Source organism: Epinephelus lanceolatus, chromosome 9 (genome assembly GCF_041903045.1).
Source record: "Epinephelus lanceolatus isolate andai-2023 chromosome 9, ASM4190304v1, whole genome shotgun sequence".
In the NCBI taxonomy this organism is placed as follows: domain Eukaryota; kingdom Metazoa; phylum Chordata; class Actinopteri; order Perciformes; family Serranidae; genus Epinephelus; species Epinephelus lanceolatus.
This window is the reverse complement of record NC_135742.1, coordinates 11,632,408-11,654,699: the sequence shown is the minus strand read 5'-3', so window position 1 is coordinate 11,654,699 and position 22,292 is coordinate 11,632,408. Positions and strand designations below refer to the sequence as shown.

General features: G+C 42.0%; 1 protein-coding gene across 1 annotated transcript in view; it reads left to right on the top strand.

The window, feature by feature from the left end:
• col27a1b (collagen, type XXVII, alpha 1b) overlaps nucleotides 1-22,292 on the top strand; it is a 114,012-nt gene that overhangs the window by 24,212 nt on the left and 67,508 nt on the right. The window contains exons 5-8 of the mRNA XM_033620158.2: nucleotides 2,529-2,582; nucleotides 7,307-7,360; nucleotides 7,464-7,517; nucleotides 18,978-19,022. Of these exons, the coding sequence (XP_033476049.2) occupies nucleotides 2,529-2,582; nucleotides 7,307-7,360; nucleotides 7,464-7,517; nucleotides 18,978-19,022 (207 nt within the window). The remainder of the gene's footprint in view (nucleotides 1-2,528; nucleotides 2,583-7,306; nucleotides 7,361-7,463; nucleotides 7,518-18,977; nucleotides 19,023-22,292) is intronic.

The window sequence follows — 22,292 nt, the reverse complement described above, 5'->3', positions numbered from 1 at the left end:
TAATAGTAAAAATAATATTTGTGTAATTTTCTGAGATGGTTATCGTACCATTAAAACTACTCTAGCGGTAGACCAGAAGCTTCTGTGTTCAGTGATGTTATTTATGGAGACATAGCAGCTTCAGTTACCTGTCCGAAATCATTGTCAGACAGTAAGGTAAGGCTATGAAAATATTTTAAATATAGTATACACTTAAACTGATGTTTATTATTTTAGGTGGGGCTTTTTTAACACAACATGCTGCCTCCATTCACAGCAGTTCATTGCTTAGCTTCTGTACTCTACTCCTGCCTGCTTCTTCAAACTGGGGTCGCGCTGACTGACATCTACTGACTATGGATAAGTACCTCATACAACACCAAATCAAAAGATCTGAACTATCCCTTTAATGCGCCGTAACACAGCAGTCACTCAACCAATATGCAGTTGATGAAAATATTTACATTTGCTGCTGTCGGTATGTGGTACATCTACCTACCGCACGTCACCTCTGGTGCAAAGCAGATGATGCATTTTACATTTCCAGCTGCAGAAACAGTCGTTTGTTTTAGATAGGTGCATAAAATAGAACACGCCACCTTAAAAACATGACTGCGATTCATCAACAGAAAACCTAGGAAAGGGCAGATGCACTTTGTACTGAAATGTTTTGTCAGTTTAATACTGAAAATGAACGGTGGATTAAAGAAAACACTGGTTAGTTTCAACTCCAGTTGCACTTCTGGCCACACAAGAGAGTTTCTGATCTTAGGGAAGCAATTAGCACTTGGTTAGCACCGAGCATCTTGCCAAAGTCAGAGTTAGGATCCTTTTAATATACATTATATTGAATAATCATCAGGCTAAAGACATAATGTTTCCTTATGTGCAGTCCAGCGAAGGTGTTAGTGGTCTGTTCGGGGTTAATAGCCTATAAAAACAGTAGCACTCCACGTGTCGCTCCTGTAAAAGTCATCGGCCCACATCGTAAAGCTGGTCACAGCTCTGGTATACAGGTGCCCTTCATCTGCAGGCCTCAGGTGTGAGTGTGTGTACATGTGTGTGCGCTGATCTAGGTTAACACATTTGCGCTCATGTGTTTGTGTTTATTTGCAGGTGGTCTCTAAATGGTTTCCTGTCAGGAGCTTTTTTTTTTTTATTTATTTATTTTTTTTTAGTAATTAAGCAAAGAGGATCTTCATTCCTGTTTTCACCCACACAAAGATAGACGGACAAAGTGACTCACTCTTTCCATTATGCTCGTCTCCATCGGGATTAGCACCCGCCCACCTTGTCATCAGCGCCATGCCTCCTCACCTTATGTACTGCGAGAATGCAATTTGTAATATTCTGTCCCGACCTCCCTTTTTTTCTACGTCTCCTCCTCCCTTTGCTTCCTATCTGGAGATAATGACTTCCATACGTTTTAATATCGAGCGAGTGAAAAGGGGAATGCTCTGAATAGAGGAGGAGGAGGAAATCTGTAGATGAGCTTCTGTTAAGTGTCTCCATATGTCCAGCACCGAGCGCCTGCGAGGGGAGAGGTCTGGCCAGTTTGAGGGGAGGGGAGCTACCCGGGCTGTTCGACTCCTCTCCACAGCTTGATAATTTAGCACAGATAAATAACAGAGACGGGCTGAATCACCCGACCGTACACTTACACCTCTTGGCCTCCTCCATCTGTTTGACTCAGAGTAATCCTACCCCTCACTTTCACCTCCAGCTCGGGGGAAAAGGTCCCCCTTCACAACCCATGGAAAGTCTGAACAACTCAAAGAATGGGCTGAAGATACAGTAGCTTCCTGTTTGGGCCATCTGAACATGTTTCAGTGCTTTCAGTTTTGCTGGGGAAGATTTTCCATGCTCAGCATTTCGACCCCTCTCCACTCAAGTGCGCAGTTGAACTGAAGGCTCCTCACTTGGATGCCTCAGGAAGTTGTGGCTTTATTTTTCCAAACAATCCCTCTCTACAGCTCGCTTGAATTTATCGTCCCTTCAACCAGAAAAAAATAGATTTTGTCTTCTCATTCTCTGCTCCTGTACGTCCACCCACCTGGCCCGACTTGCAGGAGATAGTCCGTTTTGATAAAGCGTTTGGCACAGATAGCTCAATGAATTACATCTAAGCATGGTATATATCACAGATACCTACAGTTTGTGGCACAAAGCCATCGGGGAATATGGTCTGATGGATGAGTGGCCTTCACTTTGTGGGACCCCAGAAACCAGTGGAAAAGTGTAGGGATGAGGAAAATCACATCCATATGTCATAACTTGGACGGGCAGGCAGACAGGCGAGGCAGGCAGGGAGACACAGTACATCTCACAGAGCACCTATACACAAACACTGAGGGACTTCGGGACACAGCTGACCTGTCCTATAACACAGACAGGCGGTGAAAAGGGAACAATACGCGCATACATCTGTGAAGACCTCACTCATGGCACTAGCTCACCCCCTTTTGCTGCTGAAATGGAGGCCTGTTCAATGACCCCAATAATCACCTTCACTCAGTGTCTTCCTCAATCATGTGTGTCTCTGTTTTCAGGGTCCTCCTGGCCCACATGGAAACCCTGGTCGGCCCGGACCTCCTGGAGTGAAGGTATGACTTTAACAAACCAACAGTTTCATGTCAAATGCCAACTATCTGTATTTAGGAAGAGAAAATAAAGCTCATCTTGTAATAATCATAGGAATACAAGGATCCAGACTGTAATCATTTTTAAAATTTTGCCATCAACAATGACTAATGGCCCCGAAATGATACATAGTCATCGTTTAGGGCCATTAGTCAACTACTATATATTTTGGGCGGGGCAACACAATGGTTTGAGTTGAAGGTGTGAGAAAGAATAGTATCAGTAACATTGTTAACACTGTGCTACATTACAGAGAAATACAAAACCGTACTAATGAACCTTCATTAATATAGGCCTATATTTTATCTACAAGTGCACGTCACACACTGAGCGAGCCGCCTGTTAATGACGCTGTGGGCTAATGGGCATGTAGCTACTTCCATGTTTCAGATGATACGTCATGTTTGTAGTCGACCAATGAAGATGAGTTTACATATCACCTTGGGTTCGTCCTTCACCTTCTCAAAATGATCCCACACTTTGGATTTCCTGCCCGACATGTTATTAACTAGCCTGTGGAATAACTGCAGGTACCAGCCCTGGAAATTAGGGGCCGTACACATGCCGTGTGTAGAGCTGATCTTCTTCCAGGAGCTGTTTATAAGTGTGTAGGCCTATCGTCCATGGGACAGATGTAAAGCTCTGGGTAGCCCTGCACTAACATGATCAACTTTTCCGTATTTATCAGACTGAATATTTACAGAAGAAGGGAAAGATATCTGTTGGCTTTGATTGGTTTGTAAGATGACTCCTGCCTGGCTGCTGAGCGTGGCCACTTCCTGTGTCTGTCCTTTCAAATGAAATTCCCATGTGGTCCTCAAAAACGGTTTTGATATATTTTGACAAGGTGCAACTCCTAATAGAGTTTCAGTCCCCCCCCCCCCACCGCAACCATGTGACCAATGAAATCTTGCCGACTAATGACCTTTCTGGTCGACTAATGTTAGTATGCTGCAGTGCACTTCCAGCTGGGGAATGACTAGAATAGCTGCACTTCCTACTGTAAAAAAAATCACTAAAAGCTAAACACAACTGGATGTGCTCCAGCAGGAATATGGACCAAAACTGGGGAGAAATTTACAACATTTGCAATTACGTTAACATGTTTCCCTAATGTTAGCATGTAGCTTCATGTAGCGGTGTAGGCTGTTTAATGTACACACTCGACTTGACATCATTTTGTAGCCAAAGTTGAAAAAATGTTGGACACAGTATTCCATGATGAGAGCCACAAGCCAAAACATGCTGGTAGTAAAATTAAGTTGTTCTAAATACTACAAGTGTCACTGGAGTTTCGATTCCTTTGATTTATCTCCCTTCTACATGCACCGTAGAGGTAGGTTGCCCCAGAAACCCTATCCCTGCTTAACCCTATGGGCCTGAATGACGCATAGTGCATCCAAATTCAGACCTTGTTCTTCTCTGTGGATTTTCTCCGCAACCGTCACGCATATCACATGAAACAGCGGAATCATAGCTTTCCGACAAGATCAAGCACTTGTCGGTAGTCCAATGTTTTCTTTCAGATAAAACACATTTTTGATTTGTGAATGAGTCAATGGAATTTCTTGCAATAATGAAAAAATACTGGCAATCATATCTGCCTGGCACAAACCACATGTTTTGGACAGCTGTAAGTGACAGAATGTCCCAGCATCATGGTTCTTATATTGCCAGATTCCAGAGAGTCTCCCCTCTTCATATATGGCAGAATATGTCTTCTTCCAACTTGCTATGGTGAGATACATGTAAAAATGTAAGAATTTAGTAACACAGATTTGTTTTTTTCAGAGATATAAAAATTAATATAAAATACAGGCACATAGAAGGATATGGAATGATGGCAAATCTGGTTAGCCCAGATTGTCCTGAAAAGATATAGCATGTGTATGTAGCCTTTATAATGACTGTGATATGAGCTTAAAAGTAAAGGCAGTAAAAATAACCCAAAAATGCCTAGGGCCCATAGGGTTAAACAGAGGGCTCAACATGGTCTGAAGCCTGAGGTCATCGCTCACAGGAATTACTTTTACATACATTTACCTCATTATTCTGAAACTTTGGCCACATTAAAAATGAACTTCTGGCTCTTTAACATTACATATATGAGAGAAAATAAGGAAAAAGCATAATGGGCTCACTTTAAGCCAATTCCAAATCCACCGTCCTGGTGAAGTAAATCATACACAAAGTATGTGTTAATCCATGTGAAAATAGTCGCCATCAAATTACACAATTTAAAAAAACTACTGCTTCCAGCTGTTTTGATGACTCTGTATTTGTGACCTGTCTTAAACGCCTCATGACTTCAGTAGGAACAAATGGACTCAGGGCTGAATGCCACAGGGAAAGTAGGAAAATTTGAAGTATTGACACACGGACTAACTCACTGTTTGTTTTGGTCTTTTCATGGGATTTGTTGAGCAAGAAAAATACAGGATAACAGCAGCCTTTTCTGAGGACATTAAGAGGTTTGTTTACTTCAAGACCACAGCTGGGAAAAGGTCTTTATTTTCACTTCGGATGAGCTGACAATAAAAAAAATGCTTTCTTATATTTAGAATAAACCTTAAAATTACATATAATCATGATTTCCGTAACCTAATATGGTCAGGAAATTGACTGAGTGGGCCTTTAAGTTAATTACTATCCATTAAGTGGTCGATGTTTCTCTCAAATTATATTGTTTTCCGTGTCAACACACAGCTGGATCCTTGAAGGGGATCTAGGGCTACACATTGGTTGTCCTCTTGGGGATGCAAGGATGATAATGTAAATAAAACACAATAAAATTTTATGGTACATACAGCCTTAATGCTCTTTTACGATCCATATCTAACTGATGTAACAAGGGCATTTAAGCAACAATGTGAATATGAAGAGCAAGTATTTCTTGTGGTTACTCGTGGTCATCCAGTGTTTGTTTGTAATTTCACTCAGTTTGCATGTCTGAGGTCAGATCCTCTTGGCTTCACAGTGCAACTCTTCCAGCCTCTCAAAAAGCCATTTGTTTCCCCTCAGGAGAGAACAGCAGTTTTAAGTCTTCCGCACTCACTAATTTGCAAGTACTTGACATCCGTCTGTGTTTCGCGCTGATCTGAATTGTCAACAGAGAGGTTTAGCTCCATAATATGTCAGTCTGATATCACAAAGGGAGTCTGTATATTAAACTGCACCGGAATAAAAACAGAAAACAGCTTGTATGTCAAGCCTGCACCCAATTCGTTCCAGTGCATTGAATTTCAGCATTTTCCACACTGTCTTTTAACATTAAAAACAACATAATTGATACCATGCTTTGGCCTCCTTAACCAGGGGAAAACCATAACTCCTATACTGTACATATGTGTTACTGGAGTCTAACCAAACCTGGCCCAGCTCAGTTTGACCTACTTGCACACAAACCTCACACAGCAGACAGCCTGGCCTGCCACATTTCGTTTCTTTTAAAATATTAAAAAGCTGAAAACACAGTGTTTGAGCTGAATTTTGTTTGAATATGTCACTTTATCTGGACGTGATAATGATGAATTGAGAGGCACTGATGATAATTAAACGCTGCTGCAAGACATCTAGCAGCAGACTTAAAAATGAAATGAATAAAAATATGTGGACAACCAGTGGAAGGTGCAAGTGCTTATTAGGGTCTTAAGCTTTCAGAAGAAATTACCTCATTTAGCTCCTCTTTGAGTTTAAACTCTTCAGATGATGGAGCTGAGGTGAAAAACCCTCAGACAGTGAAAAGACACAGTGTTCAGGGTACGTATGTGGCTCTTGGCTGGAGTCGCACTCCTGGCTCTGTTTGGAAATCAGTCTGCAGAAAAATTCCCACAAAGACTCCTCGATGCCAAGTTGTAGCTGTCACGTACATGTAGGTTCAAATGGGCCGATATACGGTAGATGAGAACTCCTGTTGTAGTTTTCTCTAGAAACCCAGTGAAATAAAAACATACTCCTTTGAAGCAGTTCGTCTTTCCACTTTGACTGAACTCTTGCCTTTTGCACTAAGAGGTCTGGATTAAAAATGGGCATATTACTCCTTAAAATAGACGTCTCAGCTTCAGGATTGCACAAAGTGACTTTCAACGTGGAATTTCCCTCCATGCCTGAACTTTAATTTGCTCAATCAAAATTGCAATCAGGCGATAACAGCTGTTGTTTGATTACAGTCCAACCACCTCAGCGCTGCAAGATTTCCCTCTATATACTTGTTTCTTTAAATGATAAGCACTAACACAGGAAGTTATCTATTTCTCCACGGGCCTCTTACATTATAATTGCGTAGATATCTGGGCCGCACTTTCACCAGTGAGATTGGACGTTGCATGCTGACCCAGAAAGCACTGACAGGATTCCCACTGCCCGAAAAGGCAGAAGAATGTACACGATCACTCCCCATCACTTCTCGCTGGCTTGGTGTAAACTGAGTCGCTGGAGGGCATAAATGGACTGCACGTTTGTGTAAATACAACCGCTACACTCACCAATAAGTAGGATGAACTCATTACTCTTTGATAGGGTAAATGCACACAGCGAACTCCTCTGCGCCTTGCGAGCTGGAATGCTGTGGCAATGCAGAAAGTATGCAGTGAACATTGGTGCAGAGGAGGCTACATCTCGTACCCTTGGGAGGAAAAGTGTGTCTGAAAGCATGAAAAAGAAAATTCTGTTTGTTTTTATGTTCTAGGGACAAAAAGGAGATTATGGACTGTCACCTGGTCAAGCCCCAAAAGGACCAAAAGTACGCATATGATCATCTTTCCTTTCATAGAACTGCTTGATTATTAGCAGACACTCATGCAAATTGTGTTGCTGTGTTGAATGTGACCTGATTTGTCTTGTAGGGAGAGCCTGGTGTTATGGGCCCCCCTGGACTGCATGGACAAGCTGGACGAAAGGTATCTGATTCGTCTCACACGCTCAAGCTGTGCGTTTGTTTGTGTAAATCTGAAAGGAAGTAGCTGATATCCATTAGATATCACTGATCCTGTTCCTAATGTGTCAAAGTTCATTATACATGTGTGTTTGCATTCTCAGAATATCTTGCGACATGAATCAGACTCTCTGAATGAATAAGCGACTGAATGAGTGGAGTTCTGTATATCGAGGATCACTAAATCAAACCCTCTCAACCCTGACACACCCTGAACTGCCTTTGAGGGGGAAATCTGTGAAATTGCAGTGTTTAGAGACTCCAGCCAAACATGAATGTTTGAGCTCTTGTTTGGAAAGCAGCCTAACATAATGCAGGCGTCAAGGAGCACACCTGTGTTCTGGCTCCCCTGTGGGTCAGAATACTAAAGAGCTGGATATCTGGGCTGTTACATCATCCGTATCAAAGGCCTCCGAAATGATGAAGGGAACTGAGGAGCGCTTACTCAGTGTAACTTAAGTTTTACAGCCCTCTTCCAAACTCATGTTATGTCATTCGCTCTCTGGAGAACAGTTTCTGCTCAAAAGTAGGACAAGTTATGATTGTGGTTTAGTTCTGTGATCTGGTTCTGCTTTGGATTGTTGGTCTACATTATTTGACTTCTTTACATGAGCCGGGTTATCCTGACAGAGAGTGATGGTTAGCAGCAGAGCGTTTTCTCCATGGCCTTGTACATTTTATCCTTGGCCTTTTCCCAAGGCCTGCTATCCCCCCCACAGTAATTACACATCTCAAGTGGGCCAGAGCCTGTTGGGTTTCCTACTATGCAGAGTGTGCAGATAATATAGTACTCTGTGACTGACTTTGTTTTTCCATATTCTTTGTTTTGAGACAATATTTTTGTATTAGATTTTTTTTCCACATAAGAATATTTTCATTTTGGTGACTTCAAAGCTGGTTTTTTTCCCAGTCGTATTTTATTGGAAGGAACATTAGTGGTATGTAATCATACAATTGCAATGCAAATGGAAATGATGGTCCCTCCATATTGTGGCATTTTTCCCCACAGCCCCCTCCCACCCAACCCTAACCCACTGATGATGCCAAAAAGGTGAAAAGGTTCAAGTTGAAGGTTAAAAAGACTAATTGCATAACAGTGTTTTTTTTTTTTAAAGATTATTTTTTGGCTTCTTTGCCTTTATTGTATAGGACAGAGTGAAGGGGGGTGAGAGAGAGAGAGCGGGGGGTGACATGCAGAAATGGTCGCAAGCCGGAGACGAACCTGCGACCGCTGCAGCGAGGCATCACCACTGTACATGGGGTGCGAGCACCACTATGCTACCGACACCCCATAACAATGTTTTTTAATCAGTGTATTACAGACATTACTTATTGACATTATAACATTGTCAAACATGCTCAATATTTCCTAAGACTGGCAGGCACTGGTTTTGCGCTTCTTGGGTACTATTTTCTGCTGCGGATTAATACACAGTTGATGCTATAGTGAGTGTTTACAGCAGTAGGATGGCGGAGGGATTGACTGAAAATGTACTACAGTGCCCATGTTCACCCTGATGAAAGAACATGTTGCCCCATGTTGCTCATTGACGATATCCATTCAAAGATAGCTTTATGATAATTTGCGTGAACCACAGCCGCAATGTTTGGTTATTCCTTTCCCTGAATCGATGCCTTTTCTCACTTTTTGGGAAATAAGTGATGTGGAAACATGACTAGTCAAACCTTAAACAGGGTAATGTGATCACACCTCTGCCTTCGACAACCCTGCCTTTAACCATTGTCAAAGGATCTTTACTGTGCTGCCAAGAAATGTTGATTATCTTATCAGGTCAATTCAGAGTAGCAGAATATTTTGTTCAAAACATAGTCAGTAGCCAGTTTTTGGACATCAAATCGTCTTGAGGGTGGGGGGTAAAATGAGAGACAAGGACATCAGTTGATGCACCAAAAATAACGCAACAGTCGCTTTGTTAACATACAGGTCGCGCATTGTTTTAGATTTGTGATGTACCAGTTTCCTTTGGCAAGTCTGAGACACTTGACTTTTGGGGGTCATATTCACAAATTTTAAAACTATTCCAGACATTTGATGTTTTCAACATCTTACTAGCGTATCAGTAAGTCTGCATGTGGTCAAACTGCCCCAGTTTCAGTAGTGCTGGACTGCTGGTGACTGACATTAGATAAGAGCTAGTTGAATTCGCAAAACTGAGACATTCTCAGTATAGCTAAAAGTAATTAATGTTGATGCATAATTAATAATGCTCGATAACTGATTCTTAACTTAGGGGCCATTCACGATTTTTGGGTAATTCATGTCATTTCATAATACAAAAAACCACATACAAAAACGTTTAGCCTAAGTACTGATTTTGATGTCAATTACAGGGTTCCTCTGTACATGGAAAACCTGGAAAAGCCATGGAATTTCACAATCTCATTTTCCAGGCCTGGAAAAGCTGTAGAACTAGCAAAAATCATTTAAAGCTTTGGAAAACTTATGAATTTTTTTTTGTTTTTAACTGTCACAGTAATTTTCTGGAGATACCCCTCCACGTAATGTAACTGTAGCTACTACTATCAATGTAAAAAGCTGCAAAGAGGCTGAGTAGGTTTGTAGCTGTGACTCGTTAAATTCCGTCCATGCTGAAGTCCAAAGATGCGTTTTATGGTGATTTATTAAAAAAACAACTGATATAACTAAAGAAAAATGAGATGAAATCAAATATTACGTGATGTGATTATGGTCAACAGAAAATATCGGAAACAAAAACTCACCCTCTTTGTCTTTAAGCCGCCACGCCAGTGAATGAGCAGGTGAAATAACGTGCCAATTACAACTACCAGACATGAAAGTGACCAAAAGAATATGTGCAGCCAAAACAAATAATAAACAACAAAGGTGAAATACACATCCCGGCTCCTACAGTAACATAATGGAAAATTTATTTTCTGTAAGTTAGCAGTTGACATAACGTAGCTCTGATATGCGTCAGCGTAACATGATATATTGTTTTAGCATTAACACTGCGATGCGCGATAGTTGCATCAAAGTATGTGCAATGTCAAGTAAGGCAGATCAACTCAAACAACTTACTTGATGCTTTACACTAATGGAAAACTTGCACATTTCTCATTATCCATGACTCATACCAGCCAAGGTTTCTGCTTTTAGACGTTATGTGTATATGTGACGTAGTGAGGCTACGTTTTGTATGGGAGGTGAGACTCTCCTCCAGTACCATAACCAGGCTGGCAAGTGCAGCAGACACTGGCTACGGTTACATGATGGCTTCTCATTCGGAATGAAATAAATCTGAATGAAATCATTCGGAATTAAAGTCTTTGCAGGTAGTTTACATAGGAAATATTCATTCCGAATGAGGGTTTACACGGGAGATCAGTTCAATCGCCTTTATTCAGGTCTGTGCAAGGTTTGGGGCAGGGAACGTTTCTGATTGGATTGCAGCAGTACGACAACAACCTTGTTCTGCTAATGCTTCATCTGTTGAGGAGGAGAAGGGAGGTAGAAGGTCAAAGAAGGGAGATAGAAGACCGTGCTGTGGCGAATGGAAACCAGTGAGTGCAACAAGTCCGACTGCTCTATCTCAGCCCGTTGCTATGCAGCCCGTTGCTATGCGCGCTATATACGTCATCGCGCCAGAAGGGCAAGGAAACGAGCATGCGCAGAAAGACCGGAATGAACTTAAAGAGGAATGAGTGTATACATGCACACAAAATTCTTTCATTCGGAATGACGAACGGAATAAACCACCCCCGTTAATTGGATTTCATTTTCAATCGGAATGACCGTTTACATGACCACTTTTAATCGGAATGGCCTTTCATTCCGATTAAAAGTGGAATTAAACTGTCCATGTAAACGTACTGACTGTCAAGCAGATGCTTTTCCGAAGTGAAAACTTTATTATGGGTCCTTGAAAAGTCATGAAAAGGTTTGAAATGTTGTCCATGAACATGTGTGGGGACTCTGCCATTGTCACAGCAGCTTCTGGTCAGCCCTAACTGGAGGAGATATGTTTCACACTGTGTTAGGAGTTTGTCTCCTATAATGAACAGCACAAGTCTAGCAGAATATTTGTTAGCTGCCTGTAGCGATGGCTGATTCCAATAAACAGCAGGCTTCACAGAATCTTCACCAACAACTCTGCCATCTTTGCTATCAATTACCCCCCAACACTGGAGAGGCGGATGATGTGTGTGGCTCATTGCCATGCCAGCAATTTCACAAACTCAGCATTACCCCAGATTCATCTTGTTAAGAGAGGATAAACTTTGGAAACTGCACTCAGACCATTATGGGACACTGAAACTCTGCACTAAAACCCAAATGTTTGAAATTCATTAAGGCTTATCAGCTGCAAGCAGGGGGACCCACCCTGCTTACTTATTGGCAGGGAAATCTCCAAGATTTAGATTAGGAATTGAATTAATGTGGTTTTCGAATAAATTTTAATTTCATTTCAGGTCGCAGACTGTTTTCATTTTGGATAAAACGAATGAAGAAGAGAAGCTTTTCAAAGGGAATCACTGCAGAGTTACCTGACAGTCGGAGAGTGCAGCAACATCTGTTTAGAAAAACAAAAGCTTGCGGAGAAAAATCCTCAGATGGTGCTTTTTTTAAATTACACTCAGCAGTTTATCATCACACTACTCCTTTTGCGGCCTGCTGTCAGAATTATACTCTGGAGAAGATAGAAACAAACGCTGCGCATCAGTACAGTAAAGGGTCAAAGCAAAGTCAGGATTCGAATGCTAATTAGAAAACGGCCGGCACGCAATATGAGAAAACCTCTGTAAGCAAGTTTCCCTCTTACTAAGACGCATACACACATACACACACCCCTGTCCTCATTTGGGATACAATAGTATGAGTGTAATAATACCTTGGCGGGAGCTCCAACAATCTGTTATGCAATCGGACAGCGCTGACTGTGAAAAACCATCTGGTGCACTCACGGATGCTCCATTCCGTGTAGTAACGGGGAGGACTCCAGCTCGAAAAAAGGAAGACCTCTTCTCACCATGTGAGTCATGGAACGTGGAGTCATGGGAAAAAGCTGATATTCCTCTCGCTGATTTATGGTAATTAAGGATCTTTGCTGGGCGTGGACCGGCATCCTGGCTGAGGTTAAGTGGCTGTAACAGATCCCCCTCTTCCTGCTCTGATTATCACTTCAGGTCAGATCCTGGTCCCTCTGATCGAGGCCGTGTTAACCTTCAAGACACTTGGATCCCCCAAAAGTAACTGCTGACAGCCATACAAAGTATTAAATGCATTTGTATCCAGCTAATAAAAGTAAGGCAATCAGCTTGGCTCTTCGGAGAGCCACCAGACACCTCATTGCTTGCAGCTGTTCTTAACTCACTTAGACTTTTTTTGATCATACTCTGGCACTGGGAGCCAAAACTCCTTACAGCGCACTTTTGTATTCAGATTACACCAAAATTCCATCATCGGACACAGATGAAGCCCGGGGTTCGTTCTGTTGCCTGCTCTTGTCCAGGCAGCCAGTAAAACCATGACCTGCCGCTGCTTTATGGACCCTTTTTTCACTCAGTTTTGTGCTCAGCGTTTGGCCTGCTGCCAGAGAAAGCCTTTCTCACTGTGGGAAATGTGTAGAGATGTAATGGGGAGGTTGCCTGGGAGTCAGTCAGCGGTCTGCGCTGTAAAGTGACTGGTGTTTGTGTATATGTGTATGTGTGTGTGTCAGACCAGTGGAGTGTTACCAGCCCTGGACCAGCGTGCCTTTTACACAGCCAGCTCTGATCATGGCATACTGGAATAACGCTCAGCTTTTTATTAGCTGTGTGCAGCCCTTAAGATTTTTCCTTCCTGCTCCTCAGCTTTGTATAATAACATTCTCATACTGTACCTTTATTCGCCGTGTCTGATTTGTCCAAGAAAAGGGGTGTGAGGAATGCCAGGTGGGAATAAGGTTTTTGTGTTATAATAAAAATAAAAGTCTGTGGAAAGAACATCGTATTTTTTGTCTGCCAAGGAAAGTCTGTTCCTTATTCTGCTTATTCTGTAAGCAGGGGAGATACTGCTGCCGCCGCTGCTGCTGCTGCACTTTGCCTGCTGGCTGCAGGGTTGATCTGGTGTGAGTTACACTAATTAAAACTGTTTGCTCTTTATACAGAGGGAGAACTAATGGAGAATGTGATCCTCTGCCATCTTTGTGTCACACAATGGATTTACAGAACTGTGAAAGCTGTCCAATTTTTTTTTTTTTCGAGTCCATATATACGATACACATGCAGATACACATTCACACACACACACTTCCTCTCTCGCTTTTACTGTACTCAGCTGTATCGGCCTCGCTGGAAGGCTCAGACGCATTCTTTTGTCTTTTCGTGGCTGTGGTGCATTGGCTCCAGACTCATCCACTCCAAAAAACTCCTGTCAGATAGCTCCAACTTGAAGCACTTTGCTGTCTGTCAGTAGATAAATAGACAAATAGTCATCAATAAGGGGTTTGACAGAACTGAGGAATAAAAGCGTTTGATAGAATTACTGTGGCTGATGGGCCGGCATCTGCGGCATCTGGCTTCACTCTGTGTCCAAAAGCTACAGGAGATGTGACAGAAATTTTTAATCTTAAAAAAACAGTTGCGTTTCAAAGTGTGTTTATTTCTTTCTGTCTTTGTCAGGACTTTTTTTTAAATTGGACTCAGGAACAAGCTTTGGCCATTTGTTAAAGATTAACCCACGAGTGTTTTTCATCTCTGTTAAATACTTCTGTGAATGCACAAGTTCAGCTTCCTGCTGATTTAAGGATTCCCACGTTGTGACATCACAGGCCTCAGGTCTCAGCTGATTGGCTCTTGGCTGTGAGTTGATATGAAACGTTCCAATTGCATGTTATTAATGTACTTTTCTAACATAAGATGACACACCACACCGATATTAGCCCTTTGATCATGGGATGTTGGCCTGCCAGCGTGATTTTACTCAACAGCTTCAGGCATGTCAGGCTCACTCACTCACTCAGCCCCTCAACCCTGCCTGACCCACCGGTGGGTCCATCATTATGAACTCCTGATGTGCAGCCAAATGATTTTCAAGCCTCATTTTAAATTCTAATCAAAAGTCCAAAGTTTCCAAAGACAGCAAACATGTCAGGATCCATTACTGCCAAATATGTGATAAATCCTGTGTCTTCAACAGGGGGTCCCAGATCCCTCAGGGGTTCAGAGTTACTGCAGGAGGGATGCAGAATTATTGTTGGATTATGTTTTGAATGTTTTTTTCTTGAAATAAATGTCTGGAAACTTGAATCCAACATATTTTGCCTTTTGCAACAGCTTGTCTTTGTGCGAGTGGAGTTTCCTCCCTCACCCTCCTGACAAGCATATACAGGTCAAGAGTCCAGCCTGAGGCTCATATGGCTTTCTGCCGACAGCCTCCATCCGCCCAGTTTAATATGCAGTGCAGCTTTGTACTACATATGCAGTAGGAGGTCCCTGCTCCGTCTCTCTGTCCTGAAAAATGTTAAAGACTCCTGTGTTAAATGACAAGACAAATGCATCATGTAACAGTTTGTAGTAAAGGTCGACGGGGGTTTATCAGTTTATAGGTTTGGCCAGTTGATTGGTGCTGATAGGACATTTTTCAAACTATTGTTATTGGTGGAACTTGCCCCTGAGAGTGGCCAATGGCTGCACAGCCTCCTCCAATCATGTATACGTAGCGTACATCGCCAGCCGGAGTTGAAGGAGGGGGTTGTGTTTGAATGATCAAAAAGGAGCTGTACCCACTGATCAGAGAAAGCAGCTCCCCTCTGCTGTGCGACCGTGTCTAAGTGTAGGCCTGCTCTTCATTTTAACTTGTATTTACATGAAGTTTTTGCCTGGTCCACAACAGCTGAGTCAGTGATTGAGGGAAGGCTGCCACTTCCTGTTTGAAATTAAAAGCCCTCAATTCATGTAAAAGCTCTCTAGTATTTTATACACAGTCCAGCTGTACACCATGTTTTGACCTATTCTTATTTTTATGTTTTATGAATCATTGAAAAAATAATTTAATATTTAAGAAATACAAAAGTGGCCCTGTATTCAGTTATTGGCTTTTCCCCATTTTTCCCAAATTTTCCTTGAGGGTTTTCCACCACAAAGAGTTCTTTGGGTTAAGTTTGGGGAAAAAAGTCATGGTTTGGGTTCAAATTAATAGATTTCTGTCAGAGATGGCTTTCTTGGAGAAAGCCCACAAGTACAGCTTCTCCCATGTGCTTATTATAACTGCCTCTAGATATCCATTATTGGTCGACCTTTTGTTTAAAGAGCACCAGCCCATGTTTAAAGGAGTATTTCAACATTCAGGGAAATAATTGCCATCTTGCTGAGAGTTGGATCAGTACCACTGTCATGTTCATTCATTCATTCATTTTCCATCACTGCCTATCCTGTTAGGGGTTGCCTATCCCAGCTGACATTGGGCGAGAGGGTCGCCAGACTATCACAGGGCTGACACATAGAGACAGACAACCATTCACACTCACATTCACACCTACGGACAATTTAGAGTCACCAGTTAACCTGCATGTCTTTGGACTGTGGGAGGAAGCTGGAGTACCCAGAGAAAACCCACACTGACACGTGGAAAACATGCAAACTCTGTTTTTTGTACGAACTAAACAAACTGATGAAAATAGGTGCTTGTAGGTGGTAAGGGTGGGAATCTCCAGGCACCTCACGCTTCCATTCGATTACGGTTCAGAGGGTAATGATTCAATAATAAGAATCAAAATGTTTGATTTCATCACCTGATTTATTTTTCTCTTTCTTTCAAAATAGAGCATACTTTATTTTTGGTAATCCATAATTAAATAAACAGATTATTTTAGTTGCATACGATGTGGCTCTTGTCCAGGTCCCTCTCCACTTCAACCCACATCCATACCCTCAGTTTTGAACCAGGGGGTGCCAGCCGGATTGTATCCATGATCTGCGGATGCTCATCCATTGTGGGATATACATATATATGGGATATACACACACCTGTCCAGTATTTGCATAGCCTACTGTAATATTTCCCCTGAAACAGTATGAATATCACAAAATAATAGATAACTAGTTAACTGCATTGATGAATGAATGAATGAATGAATGAATGAATCATCATCTCGTCCGTGCTGTGGACTGTCCAGGTGCTACACTTACTTCGCAGTTGAGTTCCGCCTTCCTTTTTTTCTTTTGTTAACATTATTTTACGAACAAAAATCAATATTGACATTTGTGAATCGATGCTGAATCGTCCCCCCCCCCCCCCCACCCACCCTTAGTAAGTGGATGGATAAAGCCAGGCTAGCTGTTTCCCCCTGTTTCCGGTCTTTAAGCTAAGCTAAGCTAAGCTAACCGTCTCTTGGCTTTAGGTTTATTTGTACAGACAGATGAGAAGCTTGATACCACTGCCTAACTTTAACCAAAAAAGCAGACAGACATATTTTCAAAATATCAAAAACAAACCAAAAGTTATTTAGTGATGTATTAGTGATTTTAGCATACTGGCAAGTATGGAATCAGCAGAATATGAGCACTTGAAGAGGCCAGTCACAGTATTGACATTATCCCAATCCTGATATTCTCCTTCCCCATCACTGTCAGCCAGGCCTGCATAAACTCAGTGAAGTAGCCTTTAAAGTTGAGCCCTGCTTTACATCAATACAACCAAATGTCTCACAGGACTTGTGCAGACTGAGATTTTAATCCTCATGTATACAGTCTGGCTGCAAGGCTTGAGAGAGCTCGGTATGGGGACTTGTTTGTTTACACTGATGGATTTTTTTTTCTACATCGGCCTCTGGACGTGTCTGGTTTACTTGTTCGGCTACCGACAGGCTAACACAGCTGGTGGCTAATGACTTCACACTTGAGGGGATAGACGTGTTCTTCCCTCAGAGACGACTACACATGACTCTATCTACTCTACTGAAAGCCGTGATTGTGTAAAGATTAATATGTTTTGCAAGCAGCTGGCACGCTCATTTTAGACCACAGGGCATGAAGGTGACCATTAATTACCCTGTTGGGTTTCACTTGTTCCTGTCTAATTGGTTTACTGGTTTAATTAATGCAAGATGGTTCTGAATTGTTTTGTCACAGAGCATTGGTGGCAGGGGTTAGATAAACTCATAGCCAAGCAGCTGTGCTGTGACAGTAAATAAAAACAACGTTGGTCTTGTGCAGAAATCGTAAAGAAGTGTTTTATTCAGGGTTAACTGGCCGATGCTGCAGATAAGTGGTCCATTAGTTTCACAGCTAATAAGTTTGTCTTTGCTTTGGACCCTTTTAAACTAAATCTTTGGGGTCTTTATTAAGTTATTTTATTTTATAAGGAAACAAAGTCAAGTCCTCTCTGAGGCAATGGGAAGCATAATTTCAGCCCCTGCAGTGTTGACCGAGATGCTCTTGAAACCAAGGTAACAACAAAAATTAGAATAGATTTGACCATGGACTTAACATTTTCTAACCAAGGCTGCCATAATCTGTTTCTCCAGAGCGCATTATTTGCCACTTACCTGTGACTTTGTGATCAGAATTTGAAAAGAGAAGATGCCATGTGCGGAGTTTGCATGTTCTTTCCATGTCAGCGTGGGTTTTCTCCAGGTACTCCAGCTTCCTCCCACAGTCCAAAGACATGCAGGTTAATTGGTGACTCTAAATTGTCCGTAGGTGTGAATGTGAGTGTGAATGGTTGTCTGTCTCTATGTGTCAGCCCTGTGACAGTCTGGCGACCTGTCCAGGGTGTACCCAACCTCTCGCCAAATGTCAGCTGGGATAGGCTCCAGTGCCCCCGCGACTAAGATGCCATGATGTTTTCACTTAGACTTATTGATCCTGTTTACACCTGGTATTAACATGCATTTCAGGGATCCGAACACAAATGGAAAGCTGAGACACATCGCCAGTCACATATGTGTCTATCATTCATCTCCAGCTGACCATGTGTGGTCAGATTACGTTGCTGCCTACGTTACTTACACTGGAAGGTCAAAGAGCCTCACGCACAGTTATTACATCCACATTCTTGTTACCTGCTTGCTAGCATGCTCACCAGTTGTGTTAGCGGTTGTGTCGGTGCCAGAAGATATCGCTGTCAGCAGAATTCAACATGTCTCCCTCTATAGAGCAAAATGATGCACGGTCAACACTTTGTCCAACTCGTCCAAAAATGACCACCACATCCTGCACCGATGACATAGTCTTTGTCGGGGATGCATCAAGACACATTAGCATTTACACTACAAAATATATGTGGTCAAATGCGTCCCAGACCAACTCAGCAAGTGGTCTGAGCGATCGACTCACAATGCGTCTTAGTGGTCCCGTACTTAGCGCTTTCCACTTGTGATCGGATCACCCATGTCAATACTAGGTGTGAACAGGCTCATCGTTTAATGTGCTGAACTCTAACGTCTTGTTTCTCTATTGACAGGGACAAAAAGGTCATCCTGGTCCTGCTGGTCTCCCAGGTGAACCTGTGAGTACTTCAATTCTCTGTAATCATGGCTACAGCTCAATGTCACACATTTTCTCTTGTGTATAAGGTACACTTACTAGAATTTTACTCACAGTATCCTCACCAGTCTACTGCTACTGTAATGCAATTTGGGCAACATAGTAAAAACACAGCAGTAATCGCAGTGCCCCCCTTAGGTCAATAAGTATAATGAGAAAGTGCTGGAATGCAATTTATGCTATTTTGTAAATGCGTACGATAAACTGTGAGGTGAGATGCATCATTGCCCCCTTAATCTGAGGTGAGAAGGCGAATGCTATCACAGGGGTTTGAGACAATCTTGAGGCACTCGAAGGGGATTTTCCGAACAGCAGGAGTGGCATCTGAAAACAACTAAAATGTGATTTCTCTGGTTCCTCTGACACAATCCCTCCTCCATCTCTTTGAAGTGTTATCACGCTGACCTAATCCGCTGCATGCTGTTTGTCTGTCTGCTGGCTGCACTGTGTTAGCTGTATGTCAATGTATGTTTACTCATCGAATAGGAGAGCCAAGAGTCTCCAGAGACAGTTCCCATAAGGCTCCGGCCTGTCTTTCCATTTATAGTTACAAAACAGGCAAAAATATTAGCATGGACACGTTGGCGCGTTAAAAAAGAGGTGTGGGGCTGTGGGGGATTACAGTAAGAGAGGAGAGACATTACACATTAGTTGTTCGGGATTCTTGGCGGGAAAAGAGAGGGAGAGATTTTTGGCAGGGGTACAACTGGGCTAAATAGTTTGGACACCCCGAGGTCATTCCTCCTCCTTCCCCCCCTCCTTCCTGAGTCCAGACCCTGTGTACTATCTTTGAGAAGAATGTGCTGTGTCACAACGAAAAAAAAAAAAGAAGAAGAAAACTTTTCCTGTCTCCTCCAGCGCTCTCTCTCAAGAGACGATACGCTCTTTTCAGTGGAAAATGAAATAGCACATGGTCTAACATGCAGAACAGCCAGTTATGATTGGCCCTGTAATGCATTCTGAGTCTTGTTATTTTTATTAGTGAAGTCGATTTGTTTTATAATCCAGAGAAGATAACTGGCGACACCTTGTGCCAGAGAGACATTACTTCTTGGTTACTGAAGACACTGTTGATTGACTATTAATTGGGTGGAACTCACTTAAAGGGACCCTGTGGAGTTTTCTAAAGAACAAGCATATGGCTTGTTTTCAGTGTTTGCCACCAGAATGCATTGTGTGCAACAGATGTGTTGAATCCATTTAGCATCTTCTTGTGTCTGAAATCTGTTCCTATTTACTATAGAGTGCGCTTCTATGTAATGGTCTAAATCTATGGACGATATGGTGCCTTAAAAAAAAAAACAGTTGACATGGCACGAACATTACCGTCTGCTAACAATCCCACAATCCAACGCACAAAATTACAGTTGTGTTCTTCACCTTTAAGTGAGGCTTAAGTGTCCGAATTGATTTACTGCTCCCTAAAAGGTAAACTATTGAGCGTCTGTTACAAAGGGAGAAGTGAATGTGTAAACAAGGGAGTGATTTTGGACGCAGATCGGCAGTCTTCTTCCCTGCCTTTAACTAACACATTTCTATGTTTCTTTGCACGCTACTGCCACCGACTGCCGATCAGTGGAACACTGTGGTTTGCATTCACAAAGCATTATCGCCCACTTCAGTCAGCAGGGATGTGTACAGGGTTTGAACGACAGCGGAGGCAGATAGAGCTCCTAATAAGACACAAGCTCCCCTGAAAACATGATGTGTGAAATTTTGGAGGATTTCTAGACTATTGACAACATGCTCTTTTTTGCTGTGCATCTTCATCATCATGGATCATGTATGCTGGTCTGTTGATACATGACCCTGGCATTTGGTGTCTTAAATTGGAACACCACCTAAATTGAGAATTCCAGTATGTTATTTCCACACCAAGGAAAGTGCCATCAGTATTTCTGAACATGAACTTTTCTCTCTCAAAGCCAGAAAGCAGAGAAGTAAGACCCAAACTTGTGAGGTCATACGGTATAAAGGCTGAAGCTGCTCCATAGGCAATGAACGGGAGCCTGATTTTGTGGACACACAGAATGTTTGTTTTCTTTTTAACACCCAAATGAGCTTTAATCTATTGATGTGTTCAGTTCTTTATACCCCATGACATCACAAGCTTGAGTTTTAGCACAGTAGCTTTTGGATTAGGGACAGAAATGTTCACTTTACTAATACTTTTGGCCTGTCGTAGACCATAGGAGTTAAATATATGACTTTTGAAAATAGGTGAAGTTCCCCTTTAATTGCAGCAAGGAATTACTTTGCTTATCTGAATTTGTTAGGTAACTTTAAAGGAATACTTCACCCACAAAATGATCCTTTGTAGATCAAAAGAAAACTTTGTCTATCTTGCATGCCCTCGTAGAAAAAACATATTGATTTATTAACTGATAGGGCCACATTAAACAACAGCAAAAACACATCAAAATATTGTCTTACAAAACTCTCACACAACTCCTAAAGTATAATCCTTAGTAGTGGAGTCTGGCTTTGAAGAGAGCAGCCATAGGTTTCACTCTAAGTTCAGTTTAAAAGGTTTTTCAGTAAAAATGCATGTGTTTGGGAAGCACTGAGCATATGACTGGATAAATGAGACTTGGATTGTACTGCACGAGTTATACGAGAATTTGTAAACAGATGTTTTGATATAGTTTGCAGCTGTTAAACGTGGTCCCCATTTAATTAATAAATCAATATGTCCGCCATTTTCTGTGGAAGCATGCGAGAAAAACAAAGTTATCTTAATGAATTCAAGGTAACAAGACATGACTAATTGATTTACAAACGGTCATTTTGTGGGTGACAAATTCCTTTAACAGCTGGTTATGAGGACTAAATACCTTGTCGGCAGCCTGGCTTGATTTCATGCTCATACATTATATGTTAATGGGCTTATTTGCCGTTTGACCTATCTGTGTCTTATTTGTGTCGATAAACTATAGACCAATGGTTCCGAACTGGTGGGTCACAGGTACATTCTGAATGGACCGTAAGTGACTTGCAAACATGTCAAGTTTGTAAAAAACACACCATATTTTAAAGTACAGTGAATTTCTGGCACACAGCTTTTATTTTGAAGCCCTATTTCCTGCTGTGGAGTGAGTGAATAATGGACAGCTACTTAACAGAGACAGCAAACAACCTTGACAACATGGCCAAACACAGTTATGACACTGAATATAATAAACTGTGTGGACCTTGAACTAACGACTAAGGAGAAATCTGGACCCCATGGCTG